Genomic DNA, 21,483 nt, shown 5'->3' on the forward strand with positions numbered 1-21,483 from the left:
ACCTCTAGATTGCTACGCAGACTCTGGCCTAGATGATTCAGGTCATACAAGCTCGCTTCAGACTATATATGTTTTGCATAGCAACATCATACCCCGCATTATCAGTTAAGTCCGCACTATCCGGATGATTATCTATTGAGCACGTCATCAACGCACGGTAACCCTCCAGACAAAAGCCTTACTCGACGTAAGGAAGGCAGCCACGTTTGTTCTCCTCAACATGACTCGCTAGCACTTAGCTAAGCATGCCTTGAGCTTTAGCTTGTGCTTGGTTGGCGCGACAAGAAGGCCGGCAATTGCTCAGGGCAGGGATTGAATACGCCATCGCAGCACGCCATTGGAGTAGATAATTCTTGCATTACACAATGGGCTATGTCAATTATTTGCGTCCAAGAATAACAGAAGGGATACGGCCTGTCGATAAGGTGCGGAGAGGATTGTGTCAAAGAAGCCATTTTGCAGCAATTCAGTTTCGTGGTATATAAAATGTTGGAGTAGAAGGGCTGGGGAAAATCGAGGGCGTGGACTATCGAAATGTCGGACCCGAGCAAGAAACCAAAGTCACCGATCCTCGGGTTATTCAAGGAGGTCTTCAACTGGTATCCGTCTTCATACCCGGCTGAGGAGAGGAAGCTCCTGTTAGGCTCGATCTCTCCAACTTGGTCTGCTCCTGCCTCTGCTGTAAGCCCTTTCTTCGTCTGCTCAGAGCATCATCTCACAAAATCAGTCTTTGTCAAATACCTCGACCAAACCAATATCAGCAATGCGTATGTCAGTGGCCTTAAAGGAGATTTCCGGCTTTAAGGGGATGAACTGAATTACTCCAATGTCTGCTATTACACTGCGTATGTGGTGTTCCAGGTGCCAGGGTTGCTCCTACTATCAAGACCCAAGCTGTACGGCCTGTTTTCGACCTTTTGAGTGTTGGGACTATTTTGACCATGGATTGTAGAGCGCGCTGGCTTCTTCCCACTCTTGAGATCCTCTGGGGAAGTTGCACCTTCGCCCAGAGCCGCGTCAGAAACGTGCATCAGCTCTATGCCTTGCGGTTTCTGGTAGGCATGTTCGAAGCCCCAGTCTTCGCAGAAACGCACTTCATCTTGGGTAAGTTCCAACTCTGGTCATTACTGGATACAAGTTTGACAGGACAAATCAGGCTCTTGGTACTCCGGCTCCGACCTATTCAATCGCGCCGGGACCTGGTTCATCTGCAATCCACTTAGCCAAATAATAAGCGGGTATCTCCAAGCAGCCGCATACACGAATCTCTCGGGAGTTGGGGGAATGCCAGGGTGGAGGTGGCTCTTTATCATCGACGGAATTTTCACCATTCCTGTGGCACTGATCGGGTTTCTTGTTTTTCCTGGCGTACCTGACTCTCCAGCGCCTTTCTTCCTGACGAAGCGAGATATCGAGATTGCGAAGGATTGGCTGAGCAGAGCGAAGATTCGGCGACCGGGGAGTTTGGGGCCCGACGTGTTCAAAAGGACCGCGAAGCGCTGGCATATTTATATCTTCTTGTTCTCCTACGCGTACGTCTTCGCCAAAGATACCAATAAAGGAAGATAAGATTGGACATTAGCTAACAAGAATAGTTGCATGATCCTTTCATCCTACCCAAGCAGCTACATGAATCTCTGGTTGAAGGATGAAGGGTACTCTGTTACGAAAATCAACCAGTATCCCACCATCATCCAAACAATCACGATTGTCTCCTCGTGGCTCGGAACGACTCTGGCTTCAATCTATCCTTCGTGGATTATCTACACCATCATCTCGACGTTTTCGTTGTTTTCGACCCTCTGCATGTGCATCTGCTGCATCCCGACAGGCTTGAAGTATGTTCCGCTTTCCTGCCTGTCATGGACAGCAAAATGCATAGCAATGGAATTGGGCCGTAGCTAAAAGGCATTTCTCAGGTTTTTCGCCTGGTTTCAATTCGGGGCCAACGGCTGTGCAAGTCCAGTTCTCTATTCTACAGTGAACACCATAGTCAAAGATGACTTCGAGGAGCGAGCCCCATCATGGTACATAGCTCTTCCTCCCACTTTCAGGGCCTCCCAATTCGAAGCATTCTAACATAATGACTTCCAGGGCTCAATGATGACATTCGGCTACTCATTCAATATCTGGGTCCCGCTCCTCCTCTTCCCGACTGCCGGACCCGACGGTGCCCCGCGGTGGCGGAAATGATAGCCGGTGACGTTTGTGTTCTATTTATTCCTCTGGGCAGGGTTTATTACTGCGCTTGTTCTGCATAGGAGGGATCAGAAGAGGAAGCAGTTGGCGGGCGAGAGCGAGTCTTGAGGATGGCAGTACGGGAATCGAGACGCCGGTGGAGACAGAGGTTGTTGCTCAGAATACAAAGGATGGGGAGGAGGGACTGCGCAATGTTGATAGAGGCCTGATAAGTAGTTACAAGGGAGCTGATAGCTTGTCACATATATTCCGTACAGCTGAGCTAGGTAAATTGTTTCGTCACCGACTTCTGTCATTCCTGATATTTCAGCTTTTCTGCCAAACCTTCTATATTGGCACGCGATGAGCTTAGTCTAACCTGATCAGAGATCTGAATGGAAAATGATGGTGGAAACTGACTACCTAGTCTACTACACTGCCGCTTACTTAGGGCCAAGGATCCCCGCAGCCCATCTCATGACCTGCCTACTTCCACTTTTGGATCACCACAACACATGATTACAGCGACTGACAAAAATAGACGGGTGATCGTCATCGTGGGATCGGCCCGGTGCGACATACCACATAACAAGTTATCTTGCTTGGTCATTAGATAAATGGGCAACGGCGGAAGCGAACGTGGTGATCTGATCACATAACATTACGTAAAGAGGAATGTACTGGATTTCTTCTCATACTCCTAGATAAGCAAGACATAAGTGTCCTTAATGGTATGAGTCTAAAGTACGGGGAAGAATGAGAATACGTTATGGGAGCATGATGGTATCTATTATAGGTGTTGAATCCGATGGAAACAAGGGCCGTCAGGGGTGCGTTTAAGCTTTTGCGGAGGCAATGCAGAGGAATGTCGGATGCACAATTGATGGCACATTAGCGCACGTAGTATCAGTGCTAGCAGCCGGCTGACAGGGTGTCCGCCCGCAGTGAAGGTGGCTGAGCTCTAGGTCCAAGGAGGGTGAAATCCGATTAGGTAGACGTAACTGGGGAAAGATGTGAGCTTCCAGGGTAGCACGAACCTGCCAGGTACCTAAGTAGTCAGCAGTATGATTAAAGGGTTGCCTTGCTGTTCATGACTCAGATATGACTCCTTTGCCTGAACAGGACATTGGAATACGCGTCTGAGTACAGTCACGGTGGACTACAAGTTTTCTTCATGTCTTACGCAGTGCCCGGACTGTCATCTGGGCGAGTATGCTGCTCTATTTTGCGGCGCGCGTGCGCCCTTCACGTGTAGTGCGCCTGACCCATGCTGAGAGGCTGAGTGCTTTATAATCGGCCTCGTATCTCTCTTTTTGCTGCCTTGAGAGGATATACAGAGCTTCGCCCACTGAAATCGTCTGGAAGCTGCGAGAACCGTAATGCGAAACGAGGCTGTTTCCTATCACGGGGTATCTCGCAGGTGCCTGGTACTGTTTGCCCTCGTCAACCAGGGCGCCGCACTCGTCTTTTAAATATACATCTCACTGCCGGTGCTCCGTGGAATCGATACACTGTCACCATGCCTCATTTCCACCACAAGCGACGTCATTCCTGGCCATACAGCGGTTCGACCAAGGACCTGAACGAGCGCAACCTGCCCGTGATCACGGTCACGGGACCTGCCGATGAATTCGAAGGCCAGTTTCTGACCCCAGTCGAATCGAACGAATGGTTCGAGGACGACGCCGCATCTGCTGGGATCGTTCGCACCCAGCCGACGCATTCACACCGACTATGGCATCACACCAAAGACAAGCCGGAGACCAACCGAACCACCACCGGTACGGTATCGCTGCGTAAGATGATGCAGCCACCACTTGATAGAGCCCGCTCGCTTTTCGTTTTGCCCTCAACGTCTGCGAAGGAAACGGTATCGCTCCCAGACTGGGTCCAGAAACTCTCTGCCCATCCCATAAACACCAAGGAGAGGGGAAGACCCCGAGATGACACTCGAGACCGCCTGATGATTGAGAAGAATCATAGACGCTGCCACTCGGAGCGGCCGCGTTCCTGGAAGCGACCAAGCGAGGATTTGTGGACATTGCTGGAGGAATAATTCGGGTCATCCTGTTGCCTGCATTTTCATGGTGTTGCATCATTGGTATTTTTGTATCGTTCTTTGATTATGTTTCCATAGAGCATAATCCTGGCGTACGGACTGGAAACTGCATGTGTTGTTCAGATGTATTGCTCATCTGTTGTCCATTTTTTTGCTTGTTTGCATTATTATCGAAAGATTGCATGGTTGGGCTAAAGGACGTTGTCAGTATGTTTCAATGAAAATGCCTTCTCCTGCCACCGCACTTCGATCTGCCGCTACCCAAATTCATATCCATTGAAAATGTGCTGCCTCGCTGGAGACACGTAGTTGATGTCTGTTCGGCTAAGACGGAAACAGTCTGATGTGATCTCCACTTGCAAAGAGCCTCCAGAGGCTCTGAGCTGCTTGGCCGCGGAGTTGTGCTTCTGTTATGAACGATACTGTGCCGACTGCCGAGACGTCTTCCCCGCAATGACGAAATCCCGTGACGCGCGAAGACCAATAGGGCTTAGCGCCAAGATTGATTGGGGACTCATGAAGGACGGGCCATGTGATTTGAGTCAAGGACTGATGCCTGCCAAGTGGTGACTCAATTGACCTCTGATTGCCTCTGATTGATCATCCACAAAAGACCGACTTTATCGACTCTACCAGGTAACTTCACCGAGTCTTCAGAAGTCGATCTGCATGGAGGTCAGACACGGGCCAGGGCCAGCTGCAAAAGCTCACCGACCAGCAAACCTCAGGAAGCGGCTGAAACGGGCCCAGGCCATCAGGCAGAAGCGGTCAAAACCGTGAAGCCGGTGTCATCATGGGGGCCAAAACTCCAGAAACTCCTTCTAGCGCGAGTCCAGCGACATGGGGCAACCCTCGGAAGAAGCCATTATTGGCTCTTTCCCGCCCGAAAAGCATAGGAACTGACGCTAGGCCTTACTGATGGATCCCGCAGTCTCGTTGGCACTGTCCGATTCGTCCCACGCTGACCGTCTCGCCTGCCTTTGTTGTCTATGAAGCGCTTTAATAGGAGGAATCGACAATGATAGTGCTAGCGCCTGCCCTACGAGGTCATTCTCCCCGCTACTTGTGGTCCTGGCGAGCCCGAGTGCCCGGGGTGGTTTCTCGGCTTCACGTCAATCGCAAAAGAGCAGGCAACATAAATAAAGGCTTGATCCCCTCTGATCCACGTTCTTTTTGCTCTTCATACTCAGAACTGTCTATCTTACTGTCTCTGCGGAATATATTATCCTATTTTTATTCCTTTTGAGCGCCTACCGAGCTGGTACTTCCACTCATCACAAGCGTCAACAAATCAATCCATTCATCAAACGGACTTTGTCTCGGTCTTCGACTGTCTGCTCAGCCTCCTCTGCTCTTAGGTAGTCCAAAGCAAAACAAACACACCTATCTGTGCACTCGCACCTCTGCTACTCTCCCAAAATGAGTCGCCCAAACACTCCCCGCTCGTACCCCGCGGGTATCGACACATCCGTCCCGCGCGACTCGTTCTCATCCACAGAAAGCCCTAGCCCTCTTCAATCAACCCCGCGTCGAACTGGCTCGAGCAAATCGCGAGCCAGCTCTGACAGCCGCCGGCGTTACGACAACACTGTCTACCACTACGGTCGACACTCAAACTACTGGCTCTTCGGGGGGTTCAGCGTCCGAGACACTGTCCGCGACGGCGTTGACTGGATCCGCCAGCAAAAGAAGGGCTGAGCTGAATCATGCAACAACTTCAAAAATGTCAATTTATCGAACAATCGAATCTATGCGCCTCCTCCATCATCCAAGCAGATAGCTTGCGTTGCGACCGCCATGCAATGTTTGAGAACATATCAGTCTCGTTCCCAACACAATTTCGCCATGATCAAGCTTCCCTATCCATTCGTCAAACCAGATGAAAAAGGAGCCAAGCGAAAGTCAATGGTAGCACAGTGCGCCTGTGACTTTTGCAGATCCAGCGTCAAGTTAGGAGAAATCCGCTACTGAAGAGGAGAGATTCGCTTCAAGAGAGAGGTCCGAGAACCCTCGTTTTGTCAGGATCTTGTTATTCCTCTCCATGCCCTTATCTATCTATACATATTCTACGAATGGAATATTGGTTCTTTTCTTGAATCTGGAATTACAGTTGCTACTTTAGTACTTACCTATATCCTAAAATATCGAACCTTCAATTTGTGTTTATAGCACTCCGTAATTTTTGTAGAGCTGGACCAAGCAGAACAAGAACTAGTATGTCAGTTTGTTGATAAGATTCCTTGCGTATACTGATCACAGTTTATCCCTGGGGCCGCTGGAGCCTTCTCTGCCCAGGCTGTAGTCGCTGAGGTACGTTGACCATTGAACTACCCATGAGAGTACCCATCATGCAACAGCCTTGCGTTCGGAGGCTGTTAAAGAGGAGTCCCGCGAGCCAGGTGAATTGCCTATACCGGGAAAAACAAGGACATTATGCACCTAGTCAGTGGATAGGTAATTTGACAACCTAGTCCAAGTAAATAGCAACTCTGTATTAAAGAGAGCTACAAATGAAGGGTAAGTTAGGAACTGGCTTAGCGTATCTGTGCCAACAATGATATGCCGTGTCCACCGAGCCCATTAACCGCAATCCTAGGGCGTCTAATTATTTGTAGAGCCGAATTACTTTATACAAGTGTCCGCCCATAGCGACTATTTCAGATCGTTTCTAGGATTGCGAACACGTTGATATTGTTTACTCTAATATACGTATACACTTTTCGTATTCTCGTATTTAGGAGAATAAATAACACTTTCAGGTGCCAGCTTCTGATGGTAGCTCGAAGCTTGGCTAGGTACACATTTGTACACGTTTCCTCAGTTGCAGAATATTGGAGTTGGGGTATATTATCTCAACCATTAATCAGTGTAAACATTATGTACTATTGTCGCCTCTAGAAAGCCAGCAGAGTGTATTGGAGAACAAATTGAACTAAGGTAGTCACAACCATGACCTGGTAATGGCCATCAATATGGTCATTAATAAACAATCAACCTTGGGCAGCGATATTCCGGTTCGCAAGCTCATCGTGGGATATCAATAGTTCGGGGTAAATATATGAAGCAATGCTGCTCCTGCTCGGGGGTCGCGTCGGGGCAGAGCCCTTATTTCCTCCAGACCGGTATTATTAGTCGTAGCAGGGAAGTATGTAAAAGAAGCGAAACAAGTATACGCTGGACAGAATCTTGCTGCACATAATTAATTCGAACCGGATGGTTCGGGTGAGGCCAGCGACCCAGCAACAAGCCTCTAGGCCTGCTGCCAGGCCGCAATATCTGCCTGTGATATGCCTATATTCTCGGGTACCAGGGCCTGTAACCGCGCAATTTGTGCCGGACCTAATTCGAAGACAAATGTTAGTCGTCAATCGATATGCACCACTAAGTGCCCCTATAGCTGTAGTAGATCCGGTAACATACTCGGAGGCTGTGATGCAGCCGCGCCTGAATGGACGTGAATGATCCCAGAGTCAATAGAGCCTTGCACTGACACTCCACTGGCTGTATTGAGGACCGACATTACTCGTAGCTTGTATCTCCCCGGGCTTTTGACGGTAAGGCGGTTGAAGACGGCGTATCCACTTGTGGAATTTCCCGTCCTAGAGCGCACGCTGGTCGAAGTATTCCCAGTCAGATCAACAGTTGAACTGGTTCCGCTCTCATCCCAGAGCACTGCTCTCGCCCCTAGTTGTTGTAAAGGATCGCTATTAGCATTACCAACAGACCGGACTGCAACGATTACGGGAATTGAAAAGGGCACGCCTGGGGCGGCAGATGTTGGAGGTTCAATCGTGAATGAGAGCGAATAGTTCGATCCCTGCGCCATAATGGATAATAAACGTATTATTTAGATGAATGAAAGGTACTCGACCTTAAACTTGTAGTGGGGGAATGGCCAGAGGCTGAGGAAGAAGGTTCGTTGGTGTTTATCGTGTAACCGAGGCCAGACAGGAATTCATTAACAAAGAGGAATTGCTGGTCTTATAGACGAGACTGACAAATAATGTAGAAAGCGGCCGCGGTATTCAAGTTTCTCGCATTGATGAGGCTTTGTGTGGATATATCTTGAGCGGTTCATCAAGATTGCCTCAAACCGGGCTGAATCTGACACTCAATTTTTATTTTTGAGATTCGCCACGCAAACGTTAAGATATAGGCACAAGGGAGCTGCAACTAAAGGCAGATGAAGCACAGTAAAATTGATTGGCTAGCGAGTGAATGTACAGAGGATGGGCGATAAACCTGCAGGATCGTTGTGCGGCGGGCACCGTAGGCAACAGTTCGCATGGCAATAGTGGAACTCACCAGGATGATCAGATCTGAGGTTTGCCACATCAGAAGCTTAGTCTCCATTTTTGGGAAGCTAAAATGATACTAGCAAAGAGCAGCAACCCGAGATTACTCCGCTGCCTGCTGATGGCTGTCCCGTAGTACGAGCCATTCAGCCGGCCTTCAATGGTGTCTAGACTTGCTTTTTCCATTTCCATAGTCTCTTTATATTGTAGTTTAGGGCGTTTTAGCTTCCCTGAGTCCCTCTTAGCCCCTCGTTCTAATGGGGTTCCTTTCGTTCTAGCGCTTGTAAGTCGAAATTACATCGGTGCGCGTTGGTTGATTCGTATTCAATATGTTTATCGCAAGCGGCGTTCGTCCAAGGCGCGCGAATCACATCACAGGATCTGTAGACCGGGGACTATATTCGATCTCTCCATCCCCGCGCGATCTTTAGCGAATGGCAGGAATTGGAATGGTTGTCCGAAGCCGGAGCCTCGATGGGACAATATCACTGTGACCAATGACTGCAGTCTCCACCGTTGGAGGGACGTGCTTCCCGCTTCTTGCTTCACGTTTGGACTGGGGAGGGGTTACGCCTTTCAAGTTGATTATCTAGTCATATTACGAGCAAGGCACGTAAAAAGTAGTAAAGTCAGGGGCATCAGGCTCAACAAGATCTCGGTGGATCGACTTGAATTCGTGCCGTTCCAGCGACTCGCATCGGTTCCTATTCATGGGGTCTTTCTTGCGGGGAGATTTTATTGTCTATTATTATTATCATCATTACTATCATTACTATCATTATTATCATGATTATCATTATTATCAATTTTTTTACAACGTTCCGCACAAATTGCTTCGATGTGACGAATGCTCACACCAAAAGTTACTCAGCACTCTGTCGGGGAAGTATGGTGGGGAGTCAACGAATGGATATGCCGATATGGGAGAAGGGGGAATTCAAAAGAGGAAGTGACATGCCACGAAGCCTTATTCAGACCAACATAGGATGTGACCGGCTGTGATGGCCAGACAGGGCTCCCTATCACTCCTGCTGCAGACTGGGTGAGCTACACCCTGTCCCGTCGCATGGAACAAATCCAGCACCCCCTAGGCGCATGAGCTATCATTTTTTCCTCGTGAATGTATCCTTTTTTACGTTTGGATTCTAGATGGCGAGATTCTTCGATACCTGGTTGACGATTCGTAGCGCGGCTGCGCTGCCCTAGACCCTTGTGGCTTGGCCTATGCACATGGAACAGATCTTGCTGTACAGCCACGAAGGGTCCACCTGCCGACGATGCATGGAGGGATCTTGTCTGGACTGTGGGTCTACTGAGTAGATGTCACTCTCTATGCCTGGAGGTAAATAAACAGTTCAAAGTAAGTCAATCTGTTTCTCAAGTGAGATCATGTTAAAGTTTCTACGATACGAGTTTGCATTTACTTTTCACAGCGCCACAGTTGTCGTAATTTAGGTCATCACGAGCTGGAAATGTCGACGTACGGCAATGCACAAGAGGTAGATCAACGCCATCTGTAATCTACAGCCACCGGCCAGGCCGGGAGTGATTCATGGAGATTCCAGGTTCAAGATCAGGCAGCAATAATCAGGCTAGTCGTCTATGTTTCTGACCAGAACCAACACGGACGGTGGATACATACTTTGAACCCTCACCAGCCACTCCAAAGAGTCAGTGCTCCACCAAGTCTCACTCGGAAGTGGCGGTGTACCTGTCTGACTGCATGAACTAGACCGTGCAGACGCCCGAAGGGGCGGGCCACCCGGAGTCTCGGAGCCTTTCGTGGTATCTTACTAAAAAGAAAACAAAATCATTGAATTCTCGTTGCGGTAGGCAGTGACCTCGCCTCGCTCTGCTTTCCTGATCTCGCGTGTCCTTGAGTGTTTTACTATATTCATCCCCCAGGTGAGTGCCCAATGTTAGTAGTTCATAGTGCAAATCATAGAAATCTGTTCGAATTAATCTACCTGTGAGATTTTGGGATTTGTTTCGACACTTAGAGCCACAATCCATGATTGGACCCTTCAAGTCGAAATAGTTCAGACGGTAGAAGAACAGGAAGGACACCGTGGGTATCCCTCACGCCGACATGGGATGTCATAGGTGGTCCCGGCAGCGCTTCCCAGAGAGGATGTCTACACACTCGGCATTAGTCCGAGTGGGTATGCTCTTTATTTTTTCCCTTAGAGTCGGGGTGCCAGATCTCTGATCACACCCGTTGATCTGATTTCGGGATTGACCGACGCATTAGCCTTCAACTTTGTTCTCAATCTTGGAACAGGCTGCTGAGATGCACCAATGGTCTCACAGAGATTTACCCCTCATGTCGAAATGAGCTGCAAGCACTATGCATATGATACTGGGGTGTTGTGGCTGTACGATCGGCCAGGTATCTGCAGCTTCGCCATGGTAGAAGCGTACTTTTGTCAAGCCTCTCCACCCTAACAAACAGCGGTGCCGAGTCTATCTCCACTAGATACGCCCTAAAGTGCACTGAGCTGTGACGATGTGACGATTCTGTGTATATGGACGCAAAGAGGGCTCTGCATGACGATCGGTGCAACATCTATGATCTGAGTCAGCAAAATATTCTTAAAGTGGAGTACAATTTCGAGATAAATCTCGATGTACTATCCTGGATATCCAAAAATGGCTTGTTCCTGGCTGAGGGACGCGTGAAGCGAACTCACTAGATTCATTATGAGACCAAGTTTGGAGCACTGCTAGAGTGAAAAGGAGCAGATAGTACCGATTCAGCGGGTGAAAATGGGGATTTCTGTGCTCTTTACCAACAGGAAGCACGGGCAATGCCGATCTGAGCTCGTTCTGCAGCTTGCGTGTCGTGGTTGGATTTGAAGATGACCGAGGTGCAAAGTGAGGCGGGGAGTGAGGCGAACCTGGACAGGAGTCTCCTTCCCAAACCCCTGGCAACCATGGCGATCGTGTGCCGTGACTGCGAACTGCATTAATTTGTTTGACTATGCCTGAATGCTTTGATGAAGAGACAGCCGGGTAGATGATCTTGTCTGGAATGGCTCGTTGCTAGTTGTTAACGACGACAAAACTTGGGTTATGCTTGTTGATAGAAGAAAGCTTCAGTCGGACATAAGGGTCGATATGTGCGAGCGTCCGAGATAGGGAGGAGGGCCCTCTTGCAGGTGCCCTCTACGTTTGCCATCCGCGCGATACTACTTACACTTCAACACAATGGAGGTCGCCGACTAACAATTCCACGGCCAGCCTCTCTATTGTTATCAGAATGCCTGCCTTATTGCGTGACTTTATACTCATCAGATGGCACCTGTCCCTTACCGACCTCCACCGACGCCTCTGATTCAACAACGACCGCTGATTGCTCCTTCATTTACGCCTGTTCAGCCGACGTCGTTCATTCCTTGGAAGCTCTTTCTTCAGCTTCTTGCCGGGACCGTCTGCATTTTTATCCTTACTGTCCTCATCTGGAAATTCCCTCGACTTCTTCGCTCCTTCACCAAGGGTAGGATTCTCAGAGAGGGCAACACAACTTCGTCTCGTTACGCAAAGACCTGGTACGGCTGGGTGTCGTTGCAGCGGCACGAGGCCAGAAAGAGGGTCGTACGGGACTGCATGGCAAATATACACAGTTGGAATCCGTGGAGGTCGTCGAGGGCGGATTTTGAATGGATTTGGCGGTATTCAGACCAGAAGGAACTCGCCACATACAAGGAGAGCGGAAAACATCAGTTGTCATGGCCTGTGTTTCATGGCCACGAAACAATCGGTAGCATCTGGAGTCATTGTAGTCCATCTATCGCCGAGCCCTTGACAATCGGAGGCCTGGAAACAGCTTCACATCCCATTGCAACTGGTGCACTTCCAACTCCGCACACCCCTCGACCGATGGCTACACCTGTTCGAGCTACGAGGACAGACATACCTATATGCGAAGGATATGGGAATAATAGTCTTCCGAGACATTCGACAGTTCGTCAGTTGCAGCGCGATAGAATTGGCAGAGGTTTCCGTTCGGATACAAGCACACATGAGCTATCTTATATCGGCAAGTCCTTCACATCTCTGTCAAAAATTCCCTTCTCCCGAATCTCCAGGCGCGTTCCGCTGTGGTATCTAAACCATACCCAACCATCCCCACACAGCTTTTCTATGCCCTGCCTTCCACAAGCGAAACAATCTCCGCCTTATCGATATGCACGCTCAACCGTAACAACAAGATCTGGAAGAACTGGCAGTGAAGATATGCCCTCAGATATTTATTTGACTTTCCATCGCTCGAGGAAGTACCAGGTTTGGTCTGCTCGCATGGGATTGCAGACCCTCAAATGTCTGGGGTACAGCACTCATACTCTGCCAAGGGGCCCACCAGGGAGCCCTAAGTCTGCGGTCCTTGGGAGCCTCTCTCTGGACGCCGCTGCCTCTGAGATTGTGCACCAGCATCGGCAGGGTCCGAAATGGACATCTTCTTCAGACATTAGCGATTTATTTCTCTACGGCAGCGATCAACAGCACAATACTAGACTCCCCGTTTCATTGCCCGAACACAAAACCGAAGGCAATGTGCAGAAGGAGTGGCCCTCTTTACCCCTGCAACGCAGCCCCTTGGCCCCTTTACATCGACCAACGCTCATAACCTGGTATGAGAACTCACTGCCAGACCTACAGACTTCAATCACAAAGGTCGAAATCGAGAAGAAACAGTCGAGCAATCGGCGGCGAAAGCTGTCAAACCCAGGGAAAATACCTCATCGCGTAACACAGCCGAAAAACTGGAGCAATTGGGAGGTACGGTTGATTGAGAACTTGGATCGTAGACTCGGCTGGATCGAAAGCCAGTTGACTCCCGGACAACGGCCCTTTCACTTTGCCCTGCTTGCAAATCATTGGTTAAACCGGGATACTTGGATTGTTTTCGATCCAGTCTCCCGCGTGGACACTGATAAACGACGACTTTGGGGAGATCCACGATTCAACGTTCCGTATCCCAAGCCATCATCAGTTCCCACCCCAAAGTATCCCAAATCAGCTCGTCAACCGGCACATACACCCAAGATCAATTCGTGGAGGGTTGCAGTGAACCAGCAGAGAAAGGCATCCGGGCAGAAAGTGTTCTTACATTCTATCGAACACTATGATAGCTCAGTAGAGGATCCGCCAGACGGTCATATCGACCCAGCGAGTTGGGTTCTCCGAAGGCCGCCGCAGGGCTTCGGTCTCTCGTCTCGACAGGGAGAAAGATATTATGAAGGCGGCGCCGGATGGCAGGAGAAGCTGAGCGACTGGCAAAAAATCAGACGCGGATATCGGATCCGCAAGGCAATATTTGAAGGTCGAGTGAACAGAAGAAGGGCGAAGGAACTCGTGTATGGCATCGCTCGATACTACCAATATGCTACAAAACTCCTCCAGCCCGACAATGGTCATTGCCAAGTAGGATCTTGGGAGCTTTCGATAGACGAGCTGTCGTGAGATGTATATATTCAAAATAAAATGAACCCACAGCCTTTATTGAATATTCAATTATGCTAATCATTTCATGGTCTCCCAAACAGGGAGGGGAAAGAAAAAAGTCAGGACACTCGGTAATGGGTCAACATGGACGGATCCTTGTACGATCATTCCTCAACCGTATAGCAGCACAGAAGACCCCTAGAGCCAGTCGGATGCTCTTATGGAGTGTATGACTAGGGACAGTATAATAATATCCTGCGTTTCTGCTTGAATTCTCCTGTTTTGTGCCCGATCGCCAAAGATTCAGACTAACAGATATGGTCGTTCTTTTCAAGTCTTCTTTATATGCCGGAGCCCTTAGTCATGCCAAAACATCGATATGCTGGAAGGACATTAATATGCTGGGTTTCTATTTTTTGATCTCGCGGTACTGCCACCAAGCTGATTCTAAGAGCAGACGGCAGCATGCTTTAATAGGATATATTGCAAGTACCGTACAAAAACAAATAGGTAGTGAACCCCTATTTCCGAAACTCCAAAGATCCTAATATCTGGCTTGAACACCCATTGCCGTCTCTAATAGCGAGTAGGACGACGAAGGAAGAGCCGTATAATACAGTAGGAACGCGAAATCGATTGCACGTGTCCGTTAGTAGTGTAGGTAGGTAGACAGTGGAAACGGCGAAGAAAGTGCCGTTGATATAGGCATCCGTGAACTACGAATGCAGTTCATCATGGCGCTTAGAAACCAGGGGGGTTGACGCGCTGGCTGACTCTCGTCCACTTCGGTAATTCTAATTGGGATTCCGTTAGTTACATTGCCTTTGTTGCGCGATTTCCTGGAGCAGGCCAGCGTAAGGAATATGGCAAACATACTGTGAATGCCCTTGCGGTATGTCTTCTCCTTCTTATCAAAGATCGTGTATTTGTCACGCGGCAGCATCTCCTCCTCTCGGGGCATCTCTCTGTACCATCTCTCAACAGCCTTCGTGGTCTGGCCGTTTCGGGCCAGGGCCGCGCTGACGGTGTCGACTACCTTGTCGACAGCACGAAGGCGTTTACGTTGCCGGGCCTTCTGGGGCTGCGAGATACGCCATGGGATCTTCCTATTGAAAAGAGGTATTAGCGACGATTTTCGTGATGACGGTTTGAATGTGGGTTGCGTGGTCGATTGAGCACCGCCGCGGCAGAAACCAGAGCGTTAAGAGTTTGTAGAAAGAGCGTACCAGAGAAGACCCGAGAATAATGGTGATGAAGGCTTGAACATTATTGTGCTATGACGGGAAACAAGAGAGTGTCCAAAGTTCTGATGGAAGTCTTGCTGAATGTTGAACGGAAAATCCCGTCGAGGTTACGGTGGATGGTCCGTGCGTTTCCAACCTCCGCGGCGGAACGAATTCCAAGATCCTGAAGGCCAATAAAGTTGCCAACTGCCCTCACGCCGTGCATTCGGCATCTTTCTCTACCTTCCAATTCACTCTTTTATCTTCCTCATGCTTAGTCTCTGGGTATACTCTCTGGTTACGCCGCTCGTTCCTTGATATTCCTCCCTTAATAACTCATATGGATATCCGATAGAACCGACACCATGTCGCAGCCTACGGATTCTGGTGCCACCGGCGAAAGTCCGTCTCTTTTATGGAGGTCCCTTTCCTCGACTACGATTCTGGGAGTCGCTGCACTATGTCGAGGTTTCTTGTATGCATGCAGTCGTCCAGAGACGCATGGACTTGAGCAATTCCTCGAGCTTCTAGATTCGCGAAAGGATCCGTCGCAACGGAAGAAGGGATTGCTTACAGGTATAGTTGAAGTCATTCGGATGGTTTCGCTGTGTTGAACTTACTAACAATGCATCCGATGATAGTCTCCAACCATATTAGCGTGTACGTACGTACAGTGCGCCTCGACGCCGAGGCCAATCGATTCCTAGCCTACCAAATACTGACCGATTTTCGACAGTATGGATGATCCGTTGGTATGGGGTTTTCTCCCGTTGAAATATAACTTCGGGCTATCTTCGTCAAACCGAAGATGGGGGATGGCCAGTCATGATATATGCTATCAGGCCCGGTATGCTTTGATACCGGCCTCTCCATGTCACCCTTGACTGACCGTCGAGTTAGACCATTGGCATTTTTCTTCTCAATGGGTCAACTCTTACCTACCCATAGATCCGCTCATTCTAAGCACGGCGGCATTGCTCAACCAGCCGTGACCCAGGCAATTCGACTTCTGTCAAAGGGCCCGTTTCCCGCCGAACCGCACCTTGCGAAGCCTGAACGCCAGAGCTGGAGCCTGCAGAACGTCTGCGTCGACCCGTTTTCGGATCTCCCTACGGCCTACACTACAGATGGTGAAGATTCGCACCTCGCGCCATCCGCATACTCCTGCAACTCTTACTCATGGGTCCATATCTTCCCTGAAGGAAAGATCCACCAGTCACCGAATAAGACCATGCGATATTTTAAGTGGGGTGTTGCGAGGTTAATACTGGAGGCCAGCGAATGCCCGGACATTGTTCCAATGTGGTTGGAGGGCTTCGACCAGGTCATGCACGAGAGCCGCGAATTTCCACGATTCCTCCCACGGCCGGGGAAGGAAGTTAGTGTAACTTTCGGGCAGAAGGTTGATACTGAAGCAGTATTTGGGGAGATGCGAAGGAGATGGCAGAAGCTCAAGGCCAAAGCCGAGTTAGCTTCGCCTGAGACGCGCGATCTTCCGCTTGGTGCGTTGAGCGACGAGCTTCTGTATGGTGACGAGGCCGTCGAGTTGCGCAAAGAAGTCACGAAGAAGGTCAGGGACCTCGTCCTGGAAGTACGACGGTCAAGGGGTCACTCAGATGAGGACCCTAAAGCAGGACTGGTAGAAACGTGGATGGAAGAAGGTGGGAAGCGTGAGGGGAAGATGAAGGATGAATCATGGGTCCGCGATTTATGAATTCGAATGACATCGAATTTACTGTAAAATATCTAGCCTTATAGAGTTTGTACAAATCAATAATCCCAGAAAACCTTGGGAGTCGACATTATCGACCGTGGCCGGGCGCATCTGTCTGACTTGAGTCATGATGACTCTGTGGTAGACTCCGCTCTAGCCTTATATTGCTCACCCCTCACCGTCTTCATTTCCCTATCGATGTCTTTCTCTTTATTTTTCTGCCCTATTAACCCATATGCCGAAGAAATATAAGAATACATATGCAAAACCAACCAATAGTCCTCATTACAGCCTATCGTCGAGCTCCCACAACAGTCAGAATGATCGATTTCGCACCCCAGACCGACCCTCAGTGAACGACCTGATCGACCACTTGCGCCGGACGCAGCTTTCGCCGTCAGGACTGGACAAGAAAAATCGCAACATCCCTCGATATGTCACACCGCGATCCGTTCATCCATCTTTGCGAAATGTCCTCGAGCTCCCCGAAACCCCGCCGCCGCGGCCCCGCCCTGATGCTCGACGCACCGGACTCGGACAGCGACGATTGCGGAGGACGCCTGGTCCGCCGCCACCAGAGAGCTGGCTTTCGGGAAATACTTCCGCAGCGGAGGATGAGGATGCTGAGTTGAATGCTGCTGAGACGGCAAAGATTTTTCATCGCCTTGAGCGCCTCCCAGGATCAGTGTTTCCCGCGAGGAGTAGCTTCCTCCATGCGGTGCTGAAGTCTATGGCTATGCACTGGGCATGGCATGTTGATTACGATGGGCAGTTTCTTGGCTTTCTGCCGACGCATATTAAAGTCCTATTGCTGAGCTATATTGCCTATTATGCTAGAATGCAGCCCCTGGGTATGCGGGGTCTCAAACCGTTGTTTGACAATACGGCGGATGTTGACGTCGTGGAACATGGTCGACTGGCTGATGGCAATTCTCACGTTACACGTCTTGATCTCAGTGGAGCATTAGGGAGATGGATATCCTTGAAGCAGCTCTTCGCCGAGTTAATACTTTCCAAGAGAAACGCTGGTTCAGCCCAGGATGGTACGACTAAAGCCATCCCATTATCCTGGGAGGACGAGTATGAAAATGATGCAGCCTCTGGTACCGCTGGTGCGATTTCAAAACCGCTGTCGCATCTACGATTTACAAACCTACAGTACCTCTCTTTGGCACATCCTCAAAAGGCAACAGTAAGCTGGAACTCACTAATTAACTTGCTTTCCCACCTGTCGACCATTACGCATCTCTCGCTCGCACACTGGCCCGTCCCAATGGTCACACCGAACGCCATCAATGCCAGGGTGAGACACCCAACGCACAGATCCCTTACGTTTTCCTACGGCGGCACCGACTCATATTCCGCAATGGAGAATAATTGGGCCGAATCGGCAGGTATATTGCGTAGGCTGTCGCGCGCTACATACTGCCTCAAATGGTTGGACCTCGAAGGCTGTGCGGACTGGATACCAGCCCTCAACTGGGAAGGCGTCGGCCCAAACGGTGAGATGTACTCTACAGGGCCTGAATGGAACGGGTCGTGGCGAGACATTGAATGGATTCGTCTTGGTCCCGGATGGCTCCCGCACCTCCAAGACAGTGAACTTGCCACATTAAGCGGGGCAGCTTCGACATCGAACATAAACGCTCCCAGCCCTCGGTCCCTAGCGTCCTCCATCCACGCTCCTGCAGCATCCGACGTATCGACTGAAACGTGGGACGTCGAACTCGAGCGCCAAAAGTACCGGAGGGCAAAGGAGCTGGAGCGGTTCCGCGAAACAATGCACGACGCAAAGGAGGTTCAGCAACGGGTGCTACGGGCTAGGAAGGACGGGCGTGGAAAATGGGTGCATTTCTCTTTTGGGTTGGAAGAATTAACGAGCGACGTTCGGGACAGGCTACTGGGCGAGGAGTTAAGGAATAAGTTCTTATAGATGGCTGACATACTCGCCTCGATTCAGATGCGACAGGATTCAAATATAGCGCCCTCAAGGCTTCGGTACTCAAAATAGATTCATCAGATATAATTTTTACGATAAACTAATTGTGACGAGCCAAGTCAGTTTCAAATATGATTGCTATATACGTAATGATATCATGTGCAGATTTTCTGCTTCTAGGAAGCACTCTATCACGGACCGAACCCATTATACAAACTTCCATGCACATAATCCATAGAAAAGTAATCACTTCCTTCCCCGATTGAACGTCTTCAGCGGATCAATCTTCCTCCCGGGCTTCTTACCCCTCCCACGATTCCTATCTCTAGCCTTCCGAATCCGGTTCTCAGGCCCCGTCTTCCTTAAACTCACAAAGCCCACGTCCTCATTGGAGATCCCTTTCTTGCCCTTTGCCGGCATCAGATATTCCGGGATATGCTTCAAGTGCGGCTGAATACGTGCAGCACGGAGCTCCCCATCATGACGCAGCTGCCGGAGTTCCTCGGGATTCTCTTCAAAATGGCGCTTCAACTTCTCAGATTTAACGAGTTCCTGACGGATTTCGCGCGCGCGGGCTTCCTGTATAGCAAGACGAGTGATGGCTCGTAGAGCATCAGACATCCGGTACCGGAATGCGTCGACCTGTGTCATGTCGAAGTGGTATGGTTTGACCTCGTGGCCGAGTTTAGCCTGGCGCTTGATGATTTTGGCGAGAACGGCTTCGTCGTGTTTAGCGGAGGAGATGGAGGTGGGTTTGTGCTTGCCGTATTTGTCGGCGGGAATGACGAAGGAGAGGGCCATTCCTGTTTTGCCGCCGCGGCCAGTGCGGCCAATGCGGTGAGTGTAGGATTTGGAGGAGGTAGGGAGGTCGAAATTGAGGACGCAGGCAACATTTTGGAAGTCGATTCCGCGGGAGATGCCGTAGTCTTTTTCTTTTGAGGAGAGCTTGCGGCGTTTGTCGGTGCGAGTGGAGGCGGCTTTTGCGGATGTTTCTTCATCTTCGTCGCTCAGAAGCTCGTCGTCACCTTCGGTGGCGTCTTTTGACTTCCTTGATTTTGATACTCCAAGGACTTCTTGTTCGTCGGCGGCGATGATAATGTCGTAGACACCCTTGTTGAATTCCTCAACGACGTGTATCCGCGAGTTGACGGGCAATTCGGAGTTGAGGATGCAGCTCTTGATCCCAAACTGCTCCAGAAACAGCTTCAAGCGGTAACTTCGATCAATGTCCCCAACGAATATGATGACTTTTCCCTTGATCAACTGCAATTTGAAAATCACATACGTGAGAAGGAACTTTTCGTCTTCCGCACATCTGAATTGCAATTGTTAGCTCTTCTCAAAAGTCTTCTCAAATCACTAGAGTGTACTAACTTGACAACGAACTGGCTAACACCGGCACCATGATCGTCCTTGTCCTCCAACTTCAGAATCACAGGACTGCGACAGAACAATCCTTTCAGTGTATCCACCTCCGCGGTGAGAGTTGCGCTCATCAGGAACGTCTGTACGCCCCGCGGAATAGCCTTCGACAAAGCGTTTATATCATCTTCATATCCGTATGAAAGCACCAAGTCGGCCTCATCGATAACGAGGTGCGTAAGGTTCTCCAGGGATAGAGCCGAGGTACCCAGGTTGGCAATGACACGAGCAGGCGTTGATACGACAATGTCAGGATAGTCCGCAAGCATCGCTTTCTGAACCGCATCCGAGACCTTCTGTGTAAGATTGACCGATCGAACATCCTTGCCGCAGAACGCAGCGAATGTAGTGATAACCTTCTGGACTTGTTCCGCGAGCTCTCGTGTAGGGACTAGAATCAGACCAGTGGTCGCTTTCATGGAAGGGTCGATCTAGAAAACATTAGCACAGATCCATGCTACTAAAGAAATGGAGGGGAGCAACAAACCGCCTTTTTCTGAAGGATCGTTTGTAAGATAGGAAGGACATATGCCGCTGTCTTTCCGGAGCCAGTCTTTGCGCGAGCTGCTCTTGTCAGTAACCGCAACAACACACATCAACCACACAGCATACCTAATATATCTTTCCCTTCAAGAGCTAGGGGAATAGCTTTCGCTTGTACCGGCGTGGGTTTGCTGAACTTCTCTTTAACGAGGGCTTGGCGCAATCGAGGATCGAGATTGAGGGTTTCGAAATCTTCGTCTCTGTCGGCACCCTTCACTTCTTCCGCCTCATTGGCCTCGGTTGAGGGCACGTCGTTTGCGTCTAGCTTTCGCTTCATTTTTCTGCTTCTTGACGGAAAGGATTAATATGTTTCTAGGTTGCACTCTTAGGTCGAGTGAGTTTGCATTCAGAAAATCTTCAGAGCGGTGAGAAATCCCGCGGCAGTATTTTTAGTGTCCCCACTTAGTCAGGCTCAGTGCCATAGTTACTGCATTAGGATTAGCGTTGGAAGTATATCAACTACTGTGGACATAAATAACTGATTTCCATTGCAAGCACTGGGTCAATCTAGGTTATGCTATGAAGCATGACTGTTATAAACATGCCGATACAAAAAGAAAGTGAAAGCAATAGAGCGCAGTAATGGAATAGCAGCGTATGGTATCTCCGGGTATAGCATACTAGGTCTGATGTGACTGTCCCACAAATAATCTGTCATATGAAAG

General features: G+C 49.6%; 8 protein-coding genes across 8 annotated transcripts, besides 1 other annotated feature; 5 read left to right on the forward strand and 3 right to left on the reverse strand.

The window, feature by feature from the left end:
- Positions 1-21,483: part of a sequence feature (contig 1.107 303..444822(-1)) that runs on past the window's edge.
- Positions 535-2,307, forward strand: ANIA_06381 (uncharacterized protein; the record flags this gene model as incomplete). The annotated part of the gene is made up of 5 exons (XM_658893.1): positions 535-767; positions 953-1,104; positions 1,157-1,532; positions 1,596-1,838; positions 2,262-2,307. 5 exons carry the CDS (start codon positions 535-537, stop codon positions 2,305-2,307), a joined length of 1,050 nt encoding a protein of 349 aa, XP_663985.1.
- On the forward strand, positions 3,528-4,478 carry ANIA_06380 (uncharacterized protein). Its single transcript, XM_658892.2, has one exon. The coding sequence runs from the start codon at positions 3,698-3,700 to the stop codon at positions 4,232-4,234; it is 537 nt and encodes a 178-aa protein (XP_663984.1). The 5' UTR covers positions 3,528-3,697; the 3' UTR covers positions 4,235-4,478.
- ANIA_06379 (uncharacterized protein) lies at positions 5,657-7,173 on the forward strand (the record flags this gene model as incomplete). Its single annotated transcript, XM_658891.1, has 6 exons — positions 5,657-5,890; positions 6,407-6,451; positions 6,497-6,547; positions 6,738-6,754; positions 6,997-7,079; positions 7,136-7,173. The coding sequence occupies 6 exons, from the start codon at positions 5,657-5,659 to the stop codon at positions 7,171-7,173; spliced, it is 468 nt and encodes a 155-aa protein (XP_663983.1).
- On the reverse strand, positions 7,488-8,590 carry ANIA_06378 (uncharacterized protein; the record flags this gene model as incomplete). The annotated part of the gene is made up of 3 exons (XM_658890.1): positions 7,488-7,576; positions 7,658-8,054; positions 8,543-8,590. 3 exons carry the CDS (start codon positions 8,588-8,590, stop codon positions 7,488-7,490), a joined length of 534 nt encoding a protein of 177 aa, XP_663982.1.
- ANIA_06377 (uncharacterized protein) lies at positions 11,391-13,995 on the forward strand (the record flags this gene model as incomplete). Its single annotated transcript, XM_658889.1, has 2 exons — positions 11,391-11,474; positions 11,827-13,995. 2 exons carry the CDS (start codon positions 11,391-11,393, stop codon positions 13,993-13,995), a joined length of 2,253 nt encoding a protein of 750 aa, XP_663981.1.
- ANIA_06376 (uncharacterized protein) lies at positions 14,719-15,244 on the reverse strand (the record flags this gene model as incomplete). The annotated part of the gene is made up of 3 exons (XM_658888.1): positions 14,719-14,771; positions 14,854-15,083; positions 15,204-15,244. 3 exons carry the CDS (start codon positions 15,242-15,244, stop codon positions 14,719-14,721), a joined length of 324 nt encoding a protein of 107 aa, XP_663980.1.
- Positions 15,938-18,914, forward strand: ANIA_06375 (uncharacterized protein; the record flags this gene model as incomplete). Its single annotated transcript, XM_658887.2, has 4 exons — positions 15,938-16,047; positions 16,149-16,899; positions 16,984-17,114; positions 17,194-18,914. The coding sequence occupies 4 exons, from the start codon at positions 15,938-15,940 to the stop codon at positions 18,845-18,847; spliced, it is 2,646 nt and encodes an 881-aa protein (XP_663979.1). The 3' UTR covers positions 18,848-18,914.
- On the reverse strand, positions 19,100-21,095 carry dbp9 (ATP-dependent DNA/RNA helicase; the record flags this gene model as incomplete). Its single annotated transcript, XM_658886.1, has 4 exons — positions 19,100-20,168; positions 20,228-20,706; positions 20,763-20,839; positions 20,888-21,095. The coding sequence occupies 4 exons, from the start codon at positions 21,093-21,095 to the stop codon at positions 19,100-19,102; spliced, it is 1,833 nt and encodes a 610-aa protein (XP_663978.1).

This window comes from Aspergillus nidulans, chromosome I, assembly GCF_000011425.1.
Source record: "Aspergillus nidulans FGSC A4 chromosome I".
In the NCBI taxonomy this organism is placed as follows: Eukaryota; Fungi; Ascomycota; class Eurotiomycetes; order Eurotiales; family Aspergillaceae; genus Aspergillus; species Aspergillus nidulans.

Excerpts from the sequence above, each read along its gene's own strand:
- ANIA_06380 (XM_658892.2), top strand. The coding sequence starts at position 3,698 with ATGCCTCATTTCCACCACAAGCGACGTCATTCCTGGCCATACAGCGGT.